The sequence below is a fragment of the Protopterus annectens genome, chromosome 9.part0 (assembly GCF_019279795.1).
Source record: "Protopterus annectens isolate FY-2018-M chromosome 9.part0, PAN1.0, whole genome shotgun sequence".
Lineage (NCBI taxonomy): Eukaryota > Metazoa > Chordata > Ceratodontiformes > Protopteridae > Protopterus > Protopterus annectens.
The window spans coordinates 630,196,630-630,222,790 of NC_056743.1; the positions used below are offsets into that span (position 1 = coordinate 630,196,630).

Sequence of the window (26,161 nt, forward strand, 5' to 3'; positions counted from 1 at the left end):
AGATAAAAAAAAAAAAAAAAAAAATAGACACTCAATACCATATTGGACCTTATCCAATAAACCATTTGTCAGTCAGTCAGGACGTCTTTCAGATAGCTTAAGCAACCACATACCCACCTACCACCTCTGACAAAATCTACATTCCACGTAAAGCACAATATTTAGGCACATACATAACTTAAAAAGCTTCTCTCCCCAAACCTTCATATCAACCTTGCAACAGTGTGACTGGACTCCCCCCCCCAATCTTCACTCCCATTAGACATTGCAGTGTCATACTTTAGTGTTACTTTCCTGGACATACTAAACAGCCAAGCCCCCCCCCCCCCTTAGAACCATAAGAACAAAGGCAAACTATGCCCCATGGCTAACCAAAGAAACAAAACTCCTTCTCAGAACCAGAGATAAAGGTTTGGTCACAGTATCAGTCCCATAAAAGCCTAGACACACTAAACTGTTACCAGCAACTACAAAATAAATTAAAAAAAAAAGGTAAAAAAAATGACAAAAGATTCTACTATATAGCAACCCAAAAAATACCAACACAACCCCAAAAAAATTTTGGGCAATTGTAAATCAGCTCTTACAGCCAAGCCAATCTGTAACCCTGACTCCCTCCAACCAAAAATACACTATATAGTATAGCCACTCAATTCAATACATACCTAATCAATTCCATTCTAAACTTAACCAAAACAAATAGCACTATGGTGCTAAAAATCCCCACTGAACACAATGAAATATCCAACAGATTTTCTTTTAAGCCCATTTAAACTAGTACTATAAAAAGAATGCTCCACAAACTTAAACCTTCCACCCTAGCTGCCAACAAACCACCCACTGACTATCTTAAGATAGCTGCTGACATCATAGCCTATCCAATCGCTATATTGATTAATAACTCCATAACTGAGCATCAAGTTCCCAAAATCTGGAAAACTTCCTACATAATACTGAGTCTATACTGTTTTATTGAATTGGTATTCAGTGAATAGCAATTCATTGAAACTCTATTTAGCGAACGTCATTTCAGTGAATGACAAAATCTTTCCCAGGGTAAGGAAGCACTTGGCCAACACCACAACTTTGTCCTTTTCCCCACCATAGTGCAATCTCGGAGTCAGTATGTATAGTTGGTGGTTTGTGGGGGGCGAGACCCCTCACTTGGGTGGGTTTGATTTTGTGCAGTTTCTGTTCCGGTGTGCCTTTGGTAAAGTGCTTCCTTACCCTGAGAAAGATTTCATTGTTCGCTGAAATGCCGTCCATTAAATAGTGGTTTGATGAATTGCTATTTATTGAATAGCAATTTGATAAAATTATATAGACCCCATAATACCCATACACAAAGGGGGGACATGTACAGACCTTTCTAACTACAGACCAATCACAGTTGTGTTACCCCTATCCAAGATCTTAGAAAAATGCATTCCTTCCCAACTCGTGAATCACCTACTCTCTAATAATCTTCTAACACCCATCATGACTTTTGACCCAACCACAGCACCACTACAGCTGTGTTAAGCTTTACAGGCAGCATCAACCATCTCAGAAATAGTGGACAACTAGTCTCCTCAATAATCCTAGACATGTCCAAATCCTTTGATACAGACTCTCACTAAAAACTTCTACATGAACTTCTGTCTCTTAAACTAAGCCATTCTGCCCTTCAGTGGTTCCATGACTACCTATCAGACTGACATCAAGCCATAAAATGGCAAAATTAATTCTCTCCTACACTACCTGTTACACTAGGTACACTCCTATCAATATATTTACTAACAAGTTCCACTCTGCTACAAATCTGGCCACAATCATACAATATGCTGATGATACCACACTCATCTGTGCAGCCCCTTTCCTCTCTAAACTTTAAGAAAAAAAAAACAAAAAAACAGCATACTTTCTCTGGCTTGCTAACTCACTTAATCTTGAATCCTAGTAAGAAAAAAACTAATGATCTCCATAAATATTAAGCCCTCTGACCACCACTCACCCTTCCAAATCTATTCAGCTAATAACACCAAGATAGAACCAGTACCACACAGCAAGCTAATTGGTGTCACAACTGATAACAACATGAAATTTGATAAGCATCTGTCAACCATTATAAAGAAAGTACACATAAAATTAGGCTCTCTCTAGAGATCTCAACCATATCTCACCGACTTCACTAGATACTCTATTGCCAGGACTCATTTCCTGCCTCCCATCCTCTATGCCTCTGCCATCTTCACCAACCTGAAAAAAAGAAAATGATCTAGCTAAACTAGACGCTTGCTATAAAAAGGTTGCTAGATTTGCTAATAACTCCCCATACATATCACATCCCTGTAATGCTTTACAAGAACTAAACTGACTGGAATTACCCAACCTTCCTGTACTCATCCAGCTTACAATAGCCCACAACATAGTATATCAACCTAAAAAATGTCCAGCTCCACAAGACCTACTTAAACTCTAATCCAGTACAAGCAGCTCAGATCTTCTGACAAGCTTTTGTTACAAGTCACTAAGGCCAACAACTTCTATGGAGATTGTCTCTACTCCAATCGCATCTCCAGGACATGGAATTTCACCCCCCCAACATACAGTATACTAACCACTGCTAACCCCCCAAAATTTAAAACACTTCTTAAGTCCCTCCTAACAAACTCCTTGCTTTGTTCTTGTCTAAATCTTAATTATAGTGTTCTTTGTATATAACCGTGATGCTGTTTCTCTCATTGTATGATATCTTTTATAGCACATTTATGATTATTATCAACCAAAGGTGTGAAAGTTGATCACCTCATCATATGTTTTGTATTTTTCTCATATTACATATGTATACTTTGTAACTTACGGGACTTTTTTGAAGGTCTCAACTTAAGTTTGTATTTTCTTATATTATGTATTCTCTGCGGGGTTATTATGTTGTCTCAGCTTATGTTTGTAGTTTCTTAGATTATGTATTCTCTGGAAGTAGTGCAGCTTTTTCCCCTGGGCCTCTGCTAAAAATGGGTTACCAACCCATTGGGACTATCCCAGTGAGCAAAGATAAAATAAATAAAATAAAATAAAATTAAGTAGATATTGCCAGAACTATTGAAATGTTTTGCATTTCCTTCGCAATACAGTTACAAATTTGTGATGTATATATGAGGTAGCATAAGAATATTGATTGTAAAGTGTTTTATAAACAAGACTAAGCAATCCAGCACATATCTTTTTAACTATACAAAGTGTTCTTGGGTGAGAAAGTAGTGGCAGATATTTGGATATAATTAAGGTACCAAGTGTTTTTAAATATTTGAAAGAACATTTTCAGATATATTTATTTTTTTTAACTTGATCAAGTTACATTTTGATAAGAGAATACAACAAGCCTCGTGTAGAATCAGAAGGAATAAGGAACTAAGTAAAAGGAGCAATGTGTTTTATTTTTCTGCAGCACAAACATAGAAAAGTATGGAAATACACTTTGCAGAACAGCTATATTTTGAATGTGCCAAGTCAATTAAGATAATTAAGATAATTAAGAAATGCCCGTATCTCACAATTTAGGATAAAAGAATCAGTAATGGAGGCAAGCAGAATGGGAAGGATTTAGCGATATTAGACACTAGAGATTAAAATATTATAATTATATAGATTTTAATTTTTTTTCTCTGGCTTAGAACAATTATTTACTATTATTTTCTTTTGAATAAAAATGAACTGGTTCGATACAATTTAGTGTCATGAAATAATGTTGATTTGTAGAATACTGACAAAAAGTTGGGATCCAATTGCTCTTAGTACAAAAGCTAAAAATATCACACATAAACTTCCTTAATATTCAGTGGAAGGTGAGAAGAGGAGTTTCTCTCTGCTCTTCTCAGTTCCAACTAATATCAGGTAACTACAATAGTACAGCTTCAGTGGGAAGGAATGTAAAATATTACTGTATCTTACAGCTTCTTTTGACAGGGAAATCTCTCATCTCAAATGGAATTAGTGGTTATCCCAAATGTTAAGAGATACCTTACACTCTACCAATCTAGCTGATTCACCTCAAAGCACTTCCCAGTTTTAACAGCAAAGCTAACTCACTTGAGTCAACCTATGACACTTTTTCTTACCATATCAGGCACTTGCTAAAGAAATTACAATTTACAACCTATTCAGGCTATAGTTCAAACAATACATACTAAAACAGTTTGAATGCAACTGTCCATCTAAAGTGTGTCACCTAAACATACTCTCCAACTATATACTTTCATCCACTTCCCACATACCTGATCCACTCAATTAACTCACTCAATCATCCCAAACTGTGAGTTGGTTTATCACGCCATTACAACACCTAATCTAATCCTCTACACATAATCCAGTCCCCTCTTTCATCTTCCTGGTCCCTATTAGCTTCCTATCCTAGTTACTACTGTCCATATCTCCACCATCCCTACTCCTCCTGCTTTTACTCTCTTCTCCTTTTCTAGCTCACTTTTCTAACTGTACACTTAGTTGGTTTGTTAGATCTTCTATGTATATATTTTTGTCAGATTTTCTGTACTTAACTTGTAAATGTAAATCACTGTTCTTTGTAAACTGTACATTGTTTTATTACATTCTGGACTGAACCTGTAACTGGTCATTGTTTGATTAGTGTTCTACCCCAGTAAACACATTTAAATTACACAGATTAAATAAATAAATAAATCACACCAAATGCATGTTTATAAACTTCAGACTTTAGATTTATTTAGTTTAGAATTCTGCACAGTTGCACAAAATTGCACTGTGAGTTAAATGTTAATGCAAACTATGACCTTGACTGGATGTGAATTCAACCTTTTCAGTGCTGAATATTCCCCTTTAATAGTATACCATAACTGAAAATCAAACTGTGTTCCCTTATTTAATTTCACCTTTATGAATTTAGTAGACATAGTAATTTTTCGGGAAAAAAAATTAAATTAAAATTGCATGCCTTCAGACAGTTTTGAAGTAATGATAAGTAAGTTGTGCAATCTGTATTGTTTGTTGCCAAGTTCCTTACCTGTAAACCCTTGTGTGCACGTGCAGCTGTACCCATTCTCAGCATCCTGGCATGTGCCTCCATGCTGGCATGGGTCAGACTCACATTCATCCACGTTGCTATTACACATCTGACCACTCCAGCCAGGGTCACATATACAATGGAAACTGAAAAAAAAAGAAAAAGTCACTGTTAGCATGCTGAAATTATTGTTCAGAAATAAGGATTCTGAATTATGCTGACCTAGTCAACACGTCTATATAAAACATAAGAAAATAAGGTGTTACAGCATTGCCATGGTTAATGTATGCATGGCATATGGAATCGTCTTTTCTCGTTACTTTTTTCATAATCTGTCTACCACTGATGAGCTTTTCTGTCATACGACCACAGTATGAATGAACTCCTGTGCTCTGAGCAACTATGATTAACATGCACTGTAACAGAAAATTCATTTGTAATACTGTCTGTTCTCATTGACATTTTATTATCTTTATATATACCATGACTAGCATGTACTGTATTAGAAAATTCATTTGTAATGTTTTCTGTTTTCATTAATGTTTTAGTATACTCTATGTAAACTGTGGCTAACATGCAGTGTGTTAGAAAATTAATTTGTAATTTTTTCTTTTTTTAATATTTTAGTATTCTCTCTATATACACCATAACTAAAATGTACTGTATTAGAAAATTCATTTGTAATGTTCTCTGTTTTCATTAATGTTTTAGTATACTCTATGTAAACTGTGGCTAACATGCAGTGTGTTAGAAAATTAATTTGTAATTTTTTCTTTTTTTAATATTTTAGTATTCTCTCTATATACACCATAACTAAAATGTACTGTATTAGAAAATTCATTTGTAATGTTTTCTGTTTTCATTAATGTTTTAGTATACTCTATGTAAACTGTGGCTAACATGCAGTGTGTTAGAAAATTAATTTGTATTTTTTTTTTTTTTTAATATTTTAGTATTCTCTCTATATACACCATAACTAAAATGTACTGTATTAGAAAATTCATTTGTAATGTTTTCTGTTTTCATTAATGTTTTAGTATACTCTATGTAAACTGTGGCTAACATGCAGTGTGTTAGAAAATTAATTTGTAATTTTTTCTTTTTTTAATATTTTAGTATTCTCTCTATATACACCATAACTAAAATGTACTGTATTAGAAAATTCATTTGTAATGTTCTCTGTTTTCATTAATGTTTTAGTATACTCTATGTAAACTGTGGCTAACATGCAGTGTGTTAGAAAATTAATTTGTAATTTTTTTCTGTTTTTAATATTTTAGTATTCTCTCTATATAAACCATAACTAAAATGTACTGTATTAGAAAATTAATTTATAATTTTCTCTGTTCTCATTAATATTGTATTACTCTCTATATACTATGTGACTAACATGCAGTTAGAAATCAAAAAATAAAGTATGTATGTATAATTAATATATATATATATATATATATATATATATATATATATATATATATATATATATATTTACATATAACATTCTATACTGCTTACACAAATAAAACCGTCCATGCAAACAGCTGTCTAAGTTTTTAGAAAAGATTAATTTTTCATTGATGATGAGCAAATATTTCTTGCAACAATACAGGGAAGTAACATAAATAAATCCAGTTAATTTACAACAGTCTTTCCAAAATGCTGTTTAGTTCCAGTAGTCCTTCACAGGGAAATTTTACAAACATCCTTACTATTGAGTACATATTAAATGTCTGGATATAAAATTTAAAGAATCGAGCGATAGGTGAAGCTCTAGCACTTGCCAGAATTTCCTGATTCAATTCATTATAAATGTGTGCATCAACATCCCAAGGTCTATAGTTAGTCCTTGGTCAAATGTGAAGATGATATTCCAGCTCTCTCATCTTGGGGCCAGTTTTCTCTAAGCAGACATATTGTAATTGCCACTATATGTGCTTCTGTGCCACCCTCTTCTCCAAGTTTCTTCAGGAATATGCCAGATTTTGTGAAGTGGACAGTTGAACTATCATAGTTAATATTTGTTATCGGAGGTTCTTTTTTGAAGGACTGAACAGATGTTGGTCAGTGACTAAACTCTTTTTTCATTGGTGTTCATAAATTCACCTCCAGAATGACTGGTCTATTACTCCTTAAAAAGAAGATAAGACCTATGGGTTGGTACTGGTGTGTCTAGTTCACGACTGATATTTAAAATATTGAACTTCATCTGGTCAAAACCATATGATTGACATTGTAAAAAGTCAAGCTGTTTGCACTAAGATTGCTGTACAGAGGTGATTGTGGAATTAGCCCTTTTCACCACTGTAGTGTGATCTAGGAGATGGCATATATAATTTGAAGCTGATGTGGGGGTGAAATGGGGCTTGCCTCCCTGCAAAACCAATGTGCTCTTAGCTTGTTTTTTTTTTTGACTTTTTAAAATGTTGATCATGTGGTCTCGACCATATGAAGTTAGACTTTTTTAAAAAGTCAACAATGTGAACTAGATCCATAACAATGAGGCATAAATGGCTACAGGGCCCAGTTGTCTTGTGTATTCCATTTCTACAAAAAAATTTGTGAAGAATTTACTAAACTTCTTCAAATAATTTTAAAAATGACATGAAGGTTGTGACTTCTCAGGGGCAAATAGGACATTGCTTCCGGTTATAGGACATTTCTTCCGGTTATAGGACATTTCTTCCAGTTATAGGACATTTCTTCCGGTTATAGGACATTTCTTCCGGTTACAGAGAGCTATTGTCATTTCCATTAAGATAGCCTTTGTCAGAGTCGATACACATATGAGCAAAACAGTTTTTAATTCTTCTCACACAGTTTGAAAAGAATCAGTGTTCCATGTCAATTGTCTATTTAACAAGTATCATTTTCAAAAGATGCACTCAAACCAAGAAAGCTACCTTACTTTCTCAGAATGGGAATTTAAGCAGAACACTTTCAGGGAGCTTAAAATTCACAGTCTGTAAAGAAATAATTTTCTGCCCACATTCCTACCAATATAGCATTCTGTTTTGCTGACTAAGACAAAACCAGACCATACAAACAGTTTTCTCATTTTTAGATATGGTCTGTTCACAGGGATAATAAACAGCAATCTGTCTTGTAGAAAGACAAGAGAAATAATAGAAATGAGTCCCTTCCATTTAAAACAGGTTTTCTAGAAAACAGAACAAAGTTGCTGTATTTTTGCAGTTGCAGTATTCCTTCATAAAGGGATTTCCCAAAGCAAAACAGTACTAGCAGTAGTTAATGTTATCGACAGACTTTATCATGCAGGCAAGGCAATTTCTTTTAATTCCTAACCCTTTCGGATGTTACGGATAACTTCTAAACTTCAGACTTCAGACTTCAAAGACACCTTCATAGAGCTCCCTAAAGAATCTCCTTTTGACCCAGTGTTCAGGAATTTGATTTCTTCCATTAGTATTGGCAATTATGTGCCTTAAGATTCACTTACCTCTTATGGATGCTTTGCAGCCTGCCTGCTAAGCATACAACATCTCCTGTTAAAGGTACAACTCCAGCAGACACAACCCAACTGTGTGCAGTACTTTCTCTAGGCTCTACGCACAGCAGCCCCTAATATATATATATATATATATATATATATATATATATATATATATATATATGTGTGTGTGTGTGTGTGTGTGTGTGTGTGTGTGTGTATGTATGTATGTATGTGTGTGTTGTGTATATATATATATATATATATATATATATATATATATGTATGTATATATATATATATATATATATATATTTATGTAGATACACACACACACACACACACACACACACACACACACACACACAAACTCAACAGGTATGCACACATTTACTTATTAACCCAACATCTGCTGTAGATGTATATGCATATATACACACACACACACATTGTCTGTTTCTTTGTTTGTTTATGTATTACTTTATTTTGGTACCATCTTAGTCGAGACTTGGGATCACTTTAAGGGTTAAAATACTTCCTCAGAGTCATACAACAGGCAAAATGAGACTGAAGGAATTAAGCTAATTGGTACAGGATAAAACTTATTTACATCTTCTATCTTTAATCTACTGTGCTAAATTGCTAGAGCAAAAGCTAGTTAACTGGGATTTTATTCTCATTGCTAATTGTGTTTATGTTCAAAAATATAAAAAGCTATTGAATTTGTTCAAAAATATAAAAAAGTATTTCAAATATATTTTATATGTACACGATCAGTGGGATGTTTATTAAATATCATGATTCAATATGCAAATTGTAAATTATTTTGAACCAGTACCGGAACTTTTCAAGAATGCAGAACCTAACAATTGATTCAAGTGATAATATTATTTATAACACACACCTGTGTGTTTTACCACACCTCATAATGCTTTGCTCAGCTATCTGGATCACATTGTTTGTTAAAGGAACTGTTATGTGAAATATGAAGAAATACTAATATAATTGGTACAAGGTTTGATTCCTTCAGCCCTTGTTTGCTTACTTTATGACCTAAAGCAAGTCAGTTAATCAGACATTGCTCCTTGGTTGCCCCTGAAAAGGCATAAGCCTGTTTATAAATAGGCCTTACACTGAATTAATTCACTTATATGGAGAATAAATATTTTGGAATCAGGACATACTTATACCAGAATAAGTCACTTACATTGAGAGCAAAGCTTTTGGAATTGGGCTTATTATTCATATTAACCTCATCTTGTATGGTGATTGTTTAAATATTAACCTGTCACATATCACTGAATATCTATACGTGCCATAATAGACCATTTTTACCTAGTCAATTACAGACTAAAGTTAGCAAAGCATGCAGCTAATCCATGTGACCACTGATGGAGTAGGGAATTATTGTGCTGGAAGTGTTCACACCAGAAAGGCCAAACAAATACACTGTGTTAGATTGACCAAAAAGTACGAGCTATGCCACCGTGCAGCTTAAAATTCAGTTTTACTAATGTTTAGCAGGGAAAAAAGCCAAATTAATTCATTAACTTGCATATACAAAATGGATGTAAGATAAAGAAGATTATGTTTGGATTGATACTTGTCTAACTGCCCAAAATGAGACATTTTTTAGGAAATGTAAGATTTTGCAGGACAAACCAAACCATGCATACAGTAAGTATACATGGATACATTTCATTTTACTGATAAAAAACTCACTGCTGTAGAGTCTTATTTTTATATTATTAGATGACACAGTAAAGTGCTGCAGATACCAAACTATGTTTTCATCACAAATTTAAGAAAATTAAGATGTATTTTTGATCCTAAAAGTAGAGGAGATCTGCAAATTGTAATATTTCTACTATTACAAATGTCCCATACAGGAATATTGACCATCTATTTCTCCAACCTACTTGAATGTCAGTTTTGGTCTTCATTTCTAATGAATTGCTAAACATTTAGTACAATGAGGTAGTGGTATTTACTATTCATTCTGTAGCAATTCACTTTATATTTTCTTGACATTCTTGCATCAGTCAGACAAGTCCTAACATGTCAACTTTTGCAAACTGAGAACCACTGATTAAGTCCCACCTTCTTGAGTCAATAAAAGTTTTGGCCATGCTTGGCTGTGGTTTGGAGTCAGCATGCTTATTATTTTTAAGTATATTGTTATTGTATTGAAAGTGATTTTGGCTAATACTTTCTGGGATGCACATGTCAATGAAAAGCACTATGGAGCATTAAATAAATGTATTGGTTTAAGCAAAATGTAGAACACATGCATTTAATCACACTGAGTTTAGTCTCAGTGGAGTTAATAAGTTCTATTCAATATGCATTTATGTGACTAGATGGACTGTTTCAGTGAGACTGTAGAAGAGGAGGCAGGGAAGTTTCATTTTACCCCTAAGGCTGTATAATTTTGGAGTTATTATATTTAAAATAGTAGGAGTGAAATGGTTTAGTTACGAAGTAGCTGAAAAATTACTATTGAACCACTAAATATTGTAGGTTGTATTTTATATGTTATGCACTTATTTATTTTTTATTTATATATGCCTGCATTTTTTACTTGTTTTACAGTACCTGTAGAATACCTGTGCCTGTTTTTACCTATAGGTCTAGAATGATTTTGCCTCTCAGCCAGTGTTATTGGTAAAATGGTCCATGGATCAGTTCATTAACCAGGTTACCCAAGTATAAATAAATAAATACATTTTTGCCTTTCGCCTGCTAACTACACACACACATAAATGAAAAGATTGGGATCTTTATTGCTGTCATAAATGATGCTAACTTATTGTGGCGTGTTGTTGACAACTATATTTGGGAGAAAACCTTATACTTGTATTTCTGAATTCCAGTATTACTGCTGTTGCTGTAGGAGCCAAACCTGCTTTATATAATTATTTGGCCTGGTTATTTTTCTTTGTTCCTTTCTTTCTTTCTTATTCTCTCTTTTTTGTGATTTCTTTTCAGTTTCATATTTTATTTCTGTCATTCCTTATTCACACACCAGGTTTTCTTTTTTTCTTACTATTATTTACCTTCCTCTAATTTTTCTTTCTGTTTTTGTCTTTGCACTTTTAGCAGGATGTTTTCATTTTGGTCCATTAATAATATTCAACAACAATATTAATGTAGGCACACGTATGAAAAGAAACTGACGTGAAAAGTCAACACTGAACTGTCCATTGTATAGGTCAATCATTTACAAAGAAAACTATCTCCACACAGGGCCATTATATTATGATGCACTTTTCTAAATAAGATGAAAAGTTGAAAAGTGATCAACATACAAAAACAAAAAGATGAGAAACTTTATTTGATGAAAACCATCACTGTGGACAGTATTTATTTATTTATTTATGGATTTATTTATTTATTCTTCTGTTCACAATCAAATATCTAAGGTTTATATAGTTTAGAAAGTGTCTGTTAAGGGTGGGCATAGAGGCAGTTTGTAGATAAAACTGACTGATACATTCCATCAGTTATTCACAGTTAAACCGTCATTGGTCTAACTTGGCAGAGTTAGTATATTTTTGAGTAAAACAAGCTAAATACATTACTGTGACCATTATTATTATTTAGTACTTAAGAGTCTATTTAATTTTCTTATAAACAGATGCATTGTAAGTTATTTAGGAATTCCAGTACAGACTAGAAATTACCCTTAAGAATAATGGGTATAATGGAGTCACAGTTGGATCTATTAAATTTTGATATCAACTATTGTGATTATTGTCTGTGTTGGGATCCAACATTGTAGCAAGACCAGGTAGATCCAGACTTTTCCCACTACAGGATGACTCATGTACTTGTTTACATTGATTTAAATATGTTCATGTTCTCTTCATTTCTCATCTGTGCTGACAGGTTGTTCCAGGAGATTCCTACTCTAAAACCATAAAGAATGCTGACTTCTGAGAAGTCTTGACGTCCCCTCCCTGAAAGCCTGCCAGATGACACAGACCTCTACATCCCTTCATGTTCTAAAACATAATCAGCTTTGAAATCTTTATGCATGTAATTGCATTTCCTGTCTTCCTCCAATATTTCATGGTAAATACATTCAAGATCCTCATCCTCAAAATCTGCACAATATCTTGTTAACCTCTTCTGGATTCTTTTGAGCTTAATTCTATTGCTTTACTGCTTTCTGCTTGTTGGGATATTTAGTCCAGACAAAGGTTCTGATCAGGTACCGGGAAGAATTATAGGTCATTTTCTTTCTCATTCTTGTGATAATATGTATTTTAATACTTTTATTTCCTTTGTATGGAGTACTTTGCCTAAAACATATGCACCTGTTTTCAGTAAATGATTACTAATTTCCATTTTATTTGTTCAACATATGCATTTAAAATGTTAAGCACTTCTGTTAGGACACAATGGCAGTTATATTATGCATATTATTTCATTCTGAAATCTCAGTAATTGGATAAGTCAGTCTGTTTTTAACTGGAGTGGTCTTCAAGAAACACTGATAGCTGAAGTGTCGTGAGCAGAGCTGCTTCAGTACTTTTTTTAAGTTCAGTTTTTGTGCTGATGTTTTGCCTCCTGCCAACTGCCTGCCAAATATCAGCCCTTCTCAGCTAATTTATCCAATATTACCCTCATCACCAAGGCAGAGAGTTAGCCAAGAGGGGCAATAATTAAGGCCGACATCAGGGATGGACAAGGGTTTTTAATTTTTAATGGTCCTATGTCCTCATGGCTTTGACTGTTCAAGGAAAGGGGGCATGAAATATGGAAATTTCCAGTTGGTATTCATCAGTATATGAGATGATGTCAGTACCTTACAAATGTGACAAAAACAAATGTAATGAAGAGACTCAAACATACTGCCAAGTTACACAGTAACTATTCAGTCCTGTTGGTAGATATAGTACTTACCCCAAAGAATCACTCTTACACAGTCCATGTGCACAGGTATTGTTGGTGCAGTTGTCTGTTCGTGATGTGCAGTATGGGTCAAAGTAGCCTTCTGAGCACACACAGTAGAACCCGTTTAGCTGATCCTTGCACTCTCCTCCATTTTGACAAGGCTGTGACCCACACTCATCAATGTCAACTTCGCAGTGGATACCTGGGTAATTAGAAAAGTCACAGCTGAGGAATATCACATTTACCATTGTCACAGTACTCTGACACTGTGAGTGTTATTTCTGTAGTCAAACAGTAATTTCATGTTTCACATAAGATTTCAGAAATTCCCTCCATCGTGACCATAGTCACGTCAGTTCATAAAAGGGCTTATGGACACCAGGCATCAAAATGAAGAAATTAATTTAGAAGATACTGATTTACTGGTGCTTGCTTCTGTTGCTGTAGCCATCTCATACTGCATAAATCACAGCATCTTTGACAGCAATGTTGCATTGGGGCTGTTCTGTCATAAAGCAATTTAACAAATAAACATTTGCCACACTGCTGTTAGGCATTCATGATTGACATACACTTTCTCTTAAGCCTAAGACTTATCTCTAGATATGCCACATTATGATGCAGTATTATTTTCTGTGTCAATGTACACTGTCAGTCTGGATTCATCTAGGGTGAGTAATTTGCATAAGTACTATATAAATTTGAGATGGTGTGGAATGGCACAAGTGGCCGTACCTGTCAACGTCTTTACTCAAGAATATTTACAAAGAGAAAAATAATGGGGAGACAAAGACCCCAAATCAGGGACAATGTTGAAATATAAAAAAAAAGTTAATAGACTAACAGGGTTTGTATGAATTGGCATTACTGGCTGAGTATAATCCTCATTGAATTACCATAAAGTCAAAGCTATAAGGCAAATATATATGACAAAATCAAATACATTCTGCAAAATCAGGAAGAGCTGAGATGTATGCAAGTGAGTTGCTGAAACCACTTCCCTAAAGGAGGATTGAAAGGTAGGCACTTGATGAATGCCATCTTTTTTCTAGACATGAGTAATCAAAAGCACTTATTTCAGCTTGAGAATATGAATGCCAAGTTAGGTATTTACTATAGCCTGGAAGACGTACATGCATCTATCAATGCAGCATCACATGTTAAATATCACATGAGTTTTCTGTTTCATTGCAAACATGAATTAAATAAAATCACTTTGGGTAGGTGAATTACTGACCCTTTAAGCAATGTCAAATTAGTTGGAATGCCTGTCCAAACTGTAGTCAATGAACATTTTGTGGGTACTTTGCCACTACACTTCCATTGTAAGCAAAGACACAGACCTATGGAGAAGGAAATCTGATGTATCCCTTCTCTAACGCAACCAACTCTGAATGTGTCAGACCCCTGGGTAGGTTATATGTCTTGTATCAGTAAAGCTTTATAAGGGTGATTAGTCCTATCTATGTAGACTTTAATAAAATGGCCATTGAATGACCGATCAGATATGAAATAATTCTGTTCTAGAATTTCAGGTGTACATTGCTAGGAGAAAACTATGACAATTTCTGAGTAACAATGAGAAATAAGATACATACCTGTTGATCCAGGATGGCAGAGGCACTCATAGCCATTTACAAGATCCCTGCAGGTCGCACCATTGCTGCAGGGGTTAATGAAACAATCATTTATGTTTGTTTCACATAAAATGCCAGTATATCCTATCATACACATACAGCTGAATTTGTTGACTCCATCTACGCAGGTACTGTAGTGACATGGGTTACTGTGACATTCATCAATATCCTCTGCACACAGCTCACCCTCAAATCCTGCACATTGGGGAGAAAGAAAGATGCAAAAGTCTTACTTTCTTTTGCAGCAGTAATATGGTTATAAATATTGTTAGTGTTTTCTTCACAATTATTAGAGTTTTGTGAGAAATGCAATACAAAGACACTACTCAGCTTGCATTTGCATGTGTCACTATAGTTTAAAATAAATCATTTCAGTAACGGATTCGGCACTTCAGCAGGTTTCATATTCCCTTTTGATGGCATGATAAAATCAAAAGGATGCAATTGTTGTCTTCACACCAGACAGGCAGCTTGAAAACCAAACTCTGCAGCTGAATTAAAGTAGTTGAAGTAATTCTAAGAATTACCAGGCAATTCTACCTGAATATCCTCATTTCATTGCAAATAACACAATGCATTATCACTTAAAAGATAATTTAAGACCTTGCAACTGAGAAACATTTTACAGAAACAGCACCTTGATCTGACACTGTTCATCAGATTCTGATATGGAATTTCAAGCATGTTTCACACTTTATGACAGTCTTGGTGTGGCTGATCTTTTAGTAGCTAACTTTATTTATTTATGTCAATATTTATTATTTTTTATTTATTTTTTATTTTACATTTGTTGACCGGGCTAGTCCAACTGGATACATGTCTATTTTCAGTGGAGGCCCGGGGAGAAAAAAAAAGCTCCACATTCAAGAAAAAGATCACAATAGCATAAGTACATTATAAGATTTAACAAGTTTAACTAGTAAATGCATTTTAGCTAAGAGAATACTAGTAAATACATTTTAGCTTAAGAGTAAATACATTTTAGCTTAAGAGTAAGGAATTCAAGGTATTCTAAGCTAACAAATCATGTTTGGATATACATACAACCAAAAACAGTAGGTAAGTAACATTGAGCACTATTTGAAATTTCAGTTGGTTTTACAGACAAAGATGTTAATAGAAAAGGAATAGCTAGTTTTGTGTGAGTGAGAAGAATAGGGTCAAGGAAGTTAGTCTGGGTTTGCAGAGGGGCATAGCCAGTGTGATTTAAGGTATGGTTTGAGCTTTGATTTAAATAGAGTAGTAGAAGGTAGGGAGGTAAGATCAGTAGGGAGGGAGTTCCAGGTTTTACCCACCATGTTAGAGAATAAAGAATCTCCTGCGAGGTTGTTGGTTTTACATATCTTTATCATTATTTTGTTTGAAGAGCGCAGGGTTTTCAGGTTATTGTAGGGGGTGATTAGATTGGTTAGTATTGGAGTAGATGTAGGATGGAACAGTATCTTATAGGCAATAGTTAACTGGTTTGATAGGATAAGATTTGGCAATTCTAACCACCCTAGTTGATTAAGATTGTTACAATGATGGGTTCTATAGGTAGAACCAGTTGCAAATCTGGCAATATCATTGTAGGAGCTAGCCAGCTTGTTCAGATTGCTTTTGCATAGTTTGGTATAGATTGGGGAAGCATATAGCAGGGTTGAGATAAGGTGGGTCCGGGCAATAGTGGTTCTTACTAGTGGGGTAAGAAAGGGTTTGATCCTGTAAAGGGAGCCTAGTTTTTTGTTTACTGTTCTTATAGTGTTTTTAATATATGGCTCAAAGGTGAGGTGGTTGTCAATTAGTACTCCAAGTAGTTTTGTAGTAGAGTCTGGAGATATGATTGTACCATTGCTAGATGTGATTGTAAAATGTAGTGGGGGGACTCTGCGGGTGGGAGTAAATAGTAGCATTTTTGTTTTTTTTGGGTTCAGGATGAGACACCGTTGAAGGAGCCAATTCTCTACTATGTTAAATGTGTCTTGGGTAAGGGAATGCAGTTGTGAAAGTGAGGAGGCTGAGCATATTAGTGTAGAGTCATCTGCATATTGGATACAGGTGACTTGAGGTAGTACAGTGTGTAGGTCATTAGTAAAAATAGAAAAGAGGAGAGGACCCAATATGGAGCCTTGAGGGACTCCAAGGGCAATTGGTAAATGGAAAGACAAGTTGTTTTCCCATAGTACAGCCTGTTGCCTTTTATTAAATAGGATTGGAACCATTGTATAGCAAGTGGATCCAGTGAGAAGTTGCCAAGTATGTTTATGAGTAGCTGGTGGCTGACCATGTCAAAGGCTTTTGACAGATCAATGAAGAGGGCTGAGGAAAGAGTGTTGCTATTACGGTTTTTGTTAATGACATTGGTGAAGGAAAGAAGAGCAGAAGAGGTGCTGTGAAATGGTCTGAATCCATGTTGGCAGGTAGCTAATAGGTTGTTTGCTAAGAGGTGGTTTAATAGTTGCTTATGAATGCACTTCTCCATGATTTTAGCCAGAGGGGATAATATGGCTATAAGCCTTTAGTTAGAAAAATCTTTGGAAATACCACCTTTATGCAGGGGGATGACGTGAGATTTTACAAATAAGTGGAATAGTTCCTTCAGAAATAGTTCTGTTAATGAGGATGGATATGGGGTAGGCTATAGCTTTGGCTGCTTTTTGCAGGTATTCTCCAGGTAATAGATCAGCAGAGACGGTGGTGGGTTTAATTTTTTTGATAAGGGTGCAGACAAAGGATGTAGGAACAGGTTGGAATTGAAATGTTGGGGGGCTATTAGGGATAATATTAGAAGGAGATGCAGTGTTAGTGGATAGCTGATTGGCCAAAGATTGAATGATGTCTGTGAAGAAAGTGTCAAAAGAATTGGCAATTTGGTTGGGGCTAAGGAGATTGGAGCCTGAGGGGGAGGGTGTGATTGAGTGACCTGGGTGCAGGAGTTTGTTTATACCTGACCATAATTTTTGAGGTTTGTTTTGGTTGTTCTGTTGGAGTTGGCAGTAATAGTTTATTTTATCTGACAATATGGCTTTTTTAGTTTCATTTCTTAGTTGTCTAAATATTAGTTGATCTGCCAGGTTTTTGGCTGTACGCCAGGTAGTCCATTGTTTGTTTCTTTGGAGGATTTTTTGTTTGGCAATTTTGGTGAGCCAAGGGGCAGGTTTAGACCTAGTTCTTACTATTCGAGTTGGGGCATGGTAGTCTAGAATGGTTAAAAATTTAGAGTTAAAGTATTTAACAGCATTGTCTAATGGAAGGTGTTTCAGGGGTGACCAGTCGCAGGCTACAAGTTCTTTTTGAAAACTGTCAGTGTTCAAATTTTTATTACATCTTATTTTCTTATATATGGTTGGGTTTAACATATCAGTCTTATTCCTGATTAAAAAGATGAGTGAGTGGTCACTTATATCTTGTTGGTTGACCAAGAATGGACAATTAGACATTGACCATTTTCTTTAGAGTCCTACAGAGAAAAGCTGTAGCGATGGTAAAATAAATAATGACAGCTGTACTCCTGAATGAACATTTAGCAAATTAACAAATTATGTGAATGTGCTCACATATCAGAAGATAAACCCTGAATAATCTGCAATATGCATCTGTAGATATAAAAGTATTTTTATTGTAAACTAGAAGTGTCAATTGTCCACTGCTGGTCAACCAATGTAAAATAATAAATGATTCTTATATGTGGTAATTCTGAACTGTGTACTCCTTGTAATTGTAATTGTTTTCCTTGGATGTTGCATACTCCTTGTAACTTTATTTTTTTACATTGGATCTTGCCTTTACTAAGGCCCAAGTCATGCCTGACAATGGTCTGTAGATCAGTGCATTTACCCAGTTAACACATTAAAAAAATAAATTAAAACAATCCGACACATATGAAAAACATTACTAAAAACAAAATGAAATACAACATGAATGACTTAAAACTAAATATTGATACCTGCCTCACATAAGTATGTAACACTGGTTAAATGGCCATTAGCAGATAAGATTTAATTCTTAATTCAAGTTTAATAACAAGCTTCTCAGAGGACTGTCCAAGAAATTATAGATTATTCAACAGCTTACAGATATAAGCTGGATAGCAGGAATCTTTAAAGTGATTTTGTGATTTTAAGACAATTATAAGCTCAACAGATGATTACCAGCCAGCTTGGATAACAACATGAGGCTGAATGACAAGCTCGGCAGTGATGACCAGCAGTAGATCTAGCAATGCTTGAGCAGCATTATTTAAGAGCATTATTATATAAATGTATTATGTATTACACATGATCTATAATGTATAATGTAGTGTGTATCCTGTATTATGTTCATTATCTTCTTTCGGCTGTTCCCGTTAGGGGTCACCACAGCGGATTACTTGTTTCCATTTCTTCCTGTCCTCTGCATCTTGCTCTGTCACACCAACCACCTGCATGTCCTCTCTCACTACATCCATAAACCTTATCTTAGGCCTTCTTCTTTTCCTGTTACCTGGTAGCTTCATCCTTAGCATCTTTTTCCCAATATACTTTGCATCCCTTCTCAGCACATGTCCAAACCAATGTAATCTTGCCTCTCTGGCTTTGTCTCCAAACCTTCCAACCTGGGCTGACCCTCTAATATACTTATTCTTAATCCTGTCCACCCTTGTCACACCCAGTGTAAATCTTAACATCTTTAACTCTGCCACATCCAGCTCAAACTCCTGCCTTTTTGTCAATGCCACTGTCTCCAACCCATATAACATAGCTGGTCTCACTACCCTCTTGTAGACCTTCCCTTTCACTCTTACAGGTACTCATCTGTCACAAATCACTCCTGACACTCTTCTCCACCCACTCCATCCTGCCTGTACTTTCTTCTTCACCTCTCTTCCACACTCACCGTTACTCTGAACTATTGACCCCAAGTATTTAAACTCATCCACCTTCACCACATCTACTCCTTGCATCCTCACCATTCCTCTATCCTCCCTCTCATTCACACACATATATTCTGTCTTAGTCCTGCTGACCTTCATTCCTCTTCTCTCTAGAGCATATCTCCATCTTTCCAGGGTCTCCTCCACCTGTTCCCTACTCTCACTACAGATCATAATGTCATCTGCAAACATCCTAGTCTATGGGGACTCCTGTCTGATCTCGTCTGTCAACCTGTCCATCACCATTGCAAATAAGAAAGGGCTCAGAGCTGATCCTTGATGTAACCCCACCTCCACCTTAAACGCATCCATCACTCCCACCACAGACCTCACTGCTGTCACACTACCCTCGTACATATCCTGTACCACTCTTACATACTTCTCTGACACTCCTGACTTCCTCATACAATACCACAACTCCTCTCTAGGCACCCTGTCATATGCTTTCTCCAAATCTACAAAAACACAATGCAACTCCTTCTGACATTCTCTGTACTTCTCCATCAAGCAAACATCGCATCTGTAGTGCTCTTTCCCGCCATGAAACCATACTGCTGTTCACTAATCATCACATCCCTTCTTAACCTAGCTTTCACTACTCTTTCCCATAACTTCATGCTGTGACTGATCAATTTAATCTCTCTGTAGTTACTACAGCTCTGCACATCACCCTTATTCTTAAAAATCGGTACCAAAACACTTTTTCTCCATTCCTCAGGCATCCTCTCACTTTCTAAGATTTCATTAAACAATCTTGTTAAAAACTCCACTGCCATTTCACATAAACACCTCCATGCTTCCACAGGTATGTCATCTGGGCCAACAGCCTTTCCATTCTTCATTCTCTTCATAGCTATTCTTACTTCCACCTTGCTAATCCATTGTACTTCATGATTCACTATCCCTGCATCATCCAACCTTCTCTTCCTCTCATTCTCTTCATTCATCAACCCCTCAAAGCACTCTTTCCATCTCCTCAACACGCTCTCCTCGCTTGTGAGTATGTTTTCCTCATTATATCCTGTATTATGTTACATGTATTAAACATCATACACAATGTAGTATGTATCTTGTATTATGTGACACATAACATGTATGTGACAGATATATATTATGTATCTTGTATTATGTACTATGTATTATATATTGTATATTATTTATCACATATTATGTATTATGTATCATGGATTATATATACATGTATTATATATTGCACATAATGTAAAATAAATCTATTATATATTACACATAATGTATAATGTATCTTGTTTTATATTACACCTATAATGTATTATGTATCATGTAATATGTGACATGTATTGGGTATCATAAATTATGTTACACATCATGTATAATGTATTATGTATAATGTACGGTGTATCATGTGACACATATGTATAATATAGCTTGTATTATGCACTATGTACTACATATTATATACCATGTATTATATAACATGTATTATGTATCACAAATTATTTATTATGTAATATGTATTATGTATTACATACCACACATTATCTATTGTGTATTATTTATTCGGTGTCATATATCATGCATTATGTACTATGGGCAAACTGCATTAAGTTATGATTTCCGTCTTCTGTCTTGGATGTGAACATTATTGAGGAGAGCATCTCTTCAGCACCACTGGCAGATGTACAATTCAGAAACAGAAGTGAGCCCCTATTAGTAGGCGTTTAGTAGATCCCAGGGAGAAATGAATGGTGCACTGAGCAACAGCTTCATTTAGACAGGCTAAGTGTTGGAGAGGGGGTGGAGGTGGCAGCAGGAAGGGCACTAGACAGGAGGGGTTACTATATCTGAAGGGTTCTCAACACAGCTTACTATGGGTCTATGTACTTGAAGCACTCAGGAAGGAAGATTATAATATTTAAAGGGCACACAGCATGAAATGCACTGATGTGCACTCATGATATAAATGGCACTAGACGTGCCAGGGGAGATAGCTGCTACATTTATAGGTCATTAAGGACATATAAATGGCACTAGAAGTGCCAGGGGAGATAGCTGCTACATTTGTAGTCCATAAAGGACATATAAATGGCACTAGAAGTGCCAGGGGAGATAGCTGCTACATTTATAGGCCATAAAGGACATATAAATGGCACTAGAAGTGCTAGGGGAGATAGCTGCTACATTTATAGGCCATAAAGGACATATAAATGGCACTAGAAGTGTCAGGGGAGATAGCTGCTACATTTATAGGCCATAAAGCACATATAAATGGCACTAGAAGTGCCAGGGGAGATAGCTGCTAATTTTATAGGTCATAAAGGACTGTTTGCTGTGCACCCATATTCTGAACAGTACAGGTGGAAATAGGTAGATGTTGCCAGAAACATATGAGCCGCTTGTTAGGGATGTTCTGGAAGCACAGTCTGGTTCTGACTTACTCTGAGTTTGGAAGTGGTGAGACAGACTCAACCCAGAACTAAAAGACATTCCTTAGCAGCTCACAGCCTTATGTTACAAGCCTGCCTTGTACAAGCACACACTGTGTTGGAGGGGGCACATCTACAGTAATGGTACACAGCATGATAGCACTGTGCACTGTCTGTAAGAATAACAGGTCAGATGCTGGGGGTTACTGACTATACAGAGCAGGTTGGTACTTTACATTAAACACTGTTGTGATGCCTGCATTCATCACAGACATTTGGGTGCAGCCACACAGGGGATTGTTGTGCACCGTGTCAGCTAGTGGAGCTAGTCAGATTATAGAGGACTGGTTAACACGACTGAAAAAGTTGTTGAGCTGCAATGTGCTCATTAGCCATCCCTGTATACTGCTACTCAGTCATACCTCATTGAACACAGTTCTTTGGGATTTCATATCAAAAAAGTATACAACCTGTCAGCTTATGTACCCAAGATACAATTGTCAGTAATACAATCACTGTCCAGTACAACACATATGACTCTGCTGTGCTACAGTGGTAAAACAATGGCTGTGGCACATGTGTATAGATGAAGACAACATGATAGAAAAGTGTGTGAGTGTGTGTGTGTGTGTGTGTGTGTGTGTGTGTGTGTGTGTGTGTGTGTGTGTGTGTGTGTGTGTGTCCATATCTCTCTATATATGTAATATTATTTTATACATACATACATATATATATATACATATATATATATATATATATATATATATATATATATATATATATATATATACATGTATCCAAAAACATTGCACAGAAGAGCATCACATAATAGGTGTATGGAGAAAATTCTTCTCATTTATATGTGTGAATGTGTGTGTGTGTGTGTGTGTGTGTGTGTGTGTGTGTGTGTGTGTGTGTGTAAAATAATTGATGTTGAACAAGATTTGAGGACTGATAAGCAACAGAAAAAGATTAAAGTAAAAATAACAACAGTAAAATATGCATGCACTAAAACATAACCTTGCACCCCGCCTGAGAGAGTTGTGTCCTTCACACCCCTGCCAGTATATATATGATTGAGTTTTCAGAAACTTGAAATTCATGTGTTTGGGACCATATGATTGAGTTTTTGAAAACTCAAACATCAAAAAAACAAAAAAAAAAAACCCACCAAAATCTACCTTTTACATTTTTGCAGGGGGGCAAACCTCCACTCCTGCCAATTTTATATACCAACTCCAAGATCGCTCTACAGTGAAGAAAATGGTATAGTTCCCAATCCTCACTGTACTGTCATCTCTGCTCAAAACCTATGAGTTTTCAAAAACGTGATCATATGGTTCTGGCCATATGAATTTTGAATTTCTGAAAACTCAATCATCGGGGAGTATAGTTGCTTTCTGAAAGGCAGTTTTCTGTTCAGAAAAGGACAATAACTGTTAAGTACTTTGAATAGGTGGGTTTCTATTTGTAACAGGAAGCCACTTAAGTGTCTTCAGAAGACTACGTTGGTCAGAATGTGAGTCTGTGAGCATTACAATTCTGCATATTTTATTTTCTGCAGTCTGTAGTGTCTTGGTATTATAAGTAGAGGGCCAAATTCAATAAAACCTATGCTAAGTGCACACTAAAAAGTGTATACTATATGTATTCAAGAACATTCTTATCACATTTGTTGTGCTTTCTAGTCACTCAGAAAGATTATACTAAGTATACATGTAGTCTACACTTTGTGGTAACCTTTATGAATCCCTGTCAATATTTAAAGCTGCAAGAATATCAGTAGGAAAAATAAAATCAGGAGGAAGAAAGTGGAATTTATGTCTGCGTTGTCTGTGAATGGTGTACACTTAGTGCACACTTAGTGTAGGCATTATTGAATCCCATGGAGAGTGAAAAATGAGCAAAGGTAATCTGTAATCCATATTCAGGTTTGTGAAGGAGAACATTCTAAGCCAGTTCTGTGTGTCCAGTGGAGAGAGTATATGGAAAATTCTATAGCAGAGTTTTAATTGAGAAAGGACTTTGTTGACAATATTGTTTAGCTCTTTATCCTTATTGCTACAAAACAAATTGCTAGCCACTGGTAAGACTGTTTTTTATAGTGGCATAAATTGCCTTGAAAAGACTAAACTAAAATTACAATGTTTATTCATATATTTTGTTTTACATTTGGAGACCAGGATAGACCAATTGAAATAAAACCTATTTTCAGCAAAGGAAAGGGAAAAATGCTACGGGAAAGTAACAAGCAGCAATTAATCACACACACATACATGTATACACACACACTCACACACACACTCACATACATACACACACACACACACACACACACACACACACACACACACACACACACACACACACACACACACACACACACACAGAGAGAGAGAGAGAGAGAGAGAGAGAGAGAGAGATAGATGTATATAGATATATAAATGAAATGCAGGAGTTTTATATGCAATGCATGTAGAAAATAATGCAATCAAAGAATTGTAAAATAAATAACAGTATAACATATCACAACGAGGACTAAATATTAACACAATTAGCATCAAAAGTGGCAGCAAGAATAGTAAGGATATAATGAGTATTCTTTCAAGTTTAACATTAAGTATGAGACATCAGTAAAGAAATATATAAATAGAGTGGTATAACGGAAGAGAGGAGATTTAAATTTAGGGAAAACAAAAGGACGAATGTGGAGAAGTAGACAGATTAAGGAGGAAATAATTATTAGGAGATCTATGAATGAAGAAGACAGAGAGGAAGATGAAGTGTAGAGTGAGATGTAGTAAACAGTAGTTGAGTGTTGGTGGTTTTAGAGCTCGAGGGAAGAATGCTGATCAGGTGTGAGTTTGAGTGCAAGAACTTTGTTTTGTTTAGACATAAACTTAAACACACACACAAACATAAACATACATTATAACAAACATATACCAGTTTTTGTTTTAGTTTCTGCCATAAATGATGTCATGGACTGTAAACAACTTATATTCAACAGATCTTAGTTTTTTTCTACCTTCAAATCATATAGCCAACCCAGAGATCTGCAGAGATCTGAGTCTTCCCTGAAACAAGCGCCCTTCCCAGAGGGTCTTACTTCATTAATAACACTTACAGTTGTGACCATGACATTACTTTTGTGCTTGCTTATCTATGACATATTCTTTCTCTGCACACATTACTCGATATACCTGTTTATTCCCGCTGCATATCTATTTGCTTACTCATTTACATGCCTTGGTGCATGTACACACTCCTGTCAGTTTCCATATACAGTTACTTGCCTTGGTGCATGTACGCACTCCTGTCAGTTTCCATATACAGTTACTTGCCTTGCTGCATGTACGCACTCCTGTCAGTTTCCTTATACAGTTACTTGCCTTGGTGCATGTACGCACTCCTGTCAGTTTCCATATACAGTTACTTGTCTTGGTGCATGTACGCACTCCTGTCATTTTCCATATACAGTTACTTGCCTTGGTGCATGTATGCACTCCTGTCAGTTTCCATATACAGTTACTTGCCTTGGTGCATGTATGCACTCCTGTCAGTTTCCATATACAGTTTTCTTCACACCCACCTTTCTCCTGCAGCAGACTGCCCCCCTTACTTTTTTGTTAACTGACTCAGCTCCACAGTTGAATACCACCTGTAACTGACTACTGTTGAAGATGGCTACCTGTTTGCACACCAGCATTGTTATCAGTTGTCTGACTAGCCCAATGTGCTGAAATGCCTACATTTTTTTCTACAGTATAATTAGATGTTTTCTGGACTGCTTCACATGATGCTGCATACCTGCAGGACATGTACAGTTAAATTGTCCTGCACTATCATGGCATGTCCCTC

General features: G+C 35.7%; 1 protein-coding gene across 1 annotated transcript in view; it reads right to left on the bottom strand.

Annotated features, from left to right (window-relative positions):
• The window catches only part of NOTCH4 (notch receptor 4), a 563,400-nt gene that overhangs the window by 280,257 nt on the left and 256,982 nt on the right, over window positions 1-26,161 (bottom strand). Inside the window, exons 11-13 of the mRNA XM_044083199.1 lie at window positions 14,966-15,199; window positions 13,377-13,569; window positions 5,021-5,166 (exon numbers count right to left, since the gene is read on the bottom strand). Of these exons, the coding sequence (XP_043939134.1) occupies window positions 5,021-5,166; window positions 13,377-13,569; window positions 14,966-15,199 (573 nt within the window). The remainder of the gene's footprint in view (window positions 1-5,020; window positions 5,167-13,376; window positions 13,570-14,965; window positions 15,200-26,161) is intronic.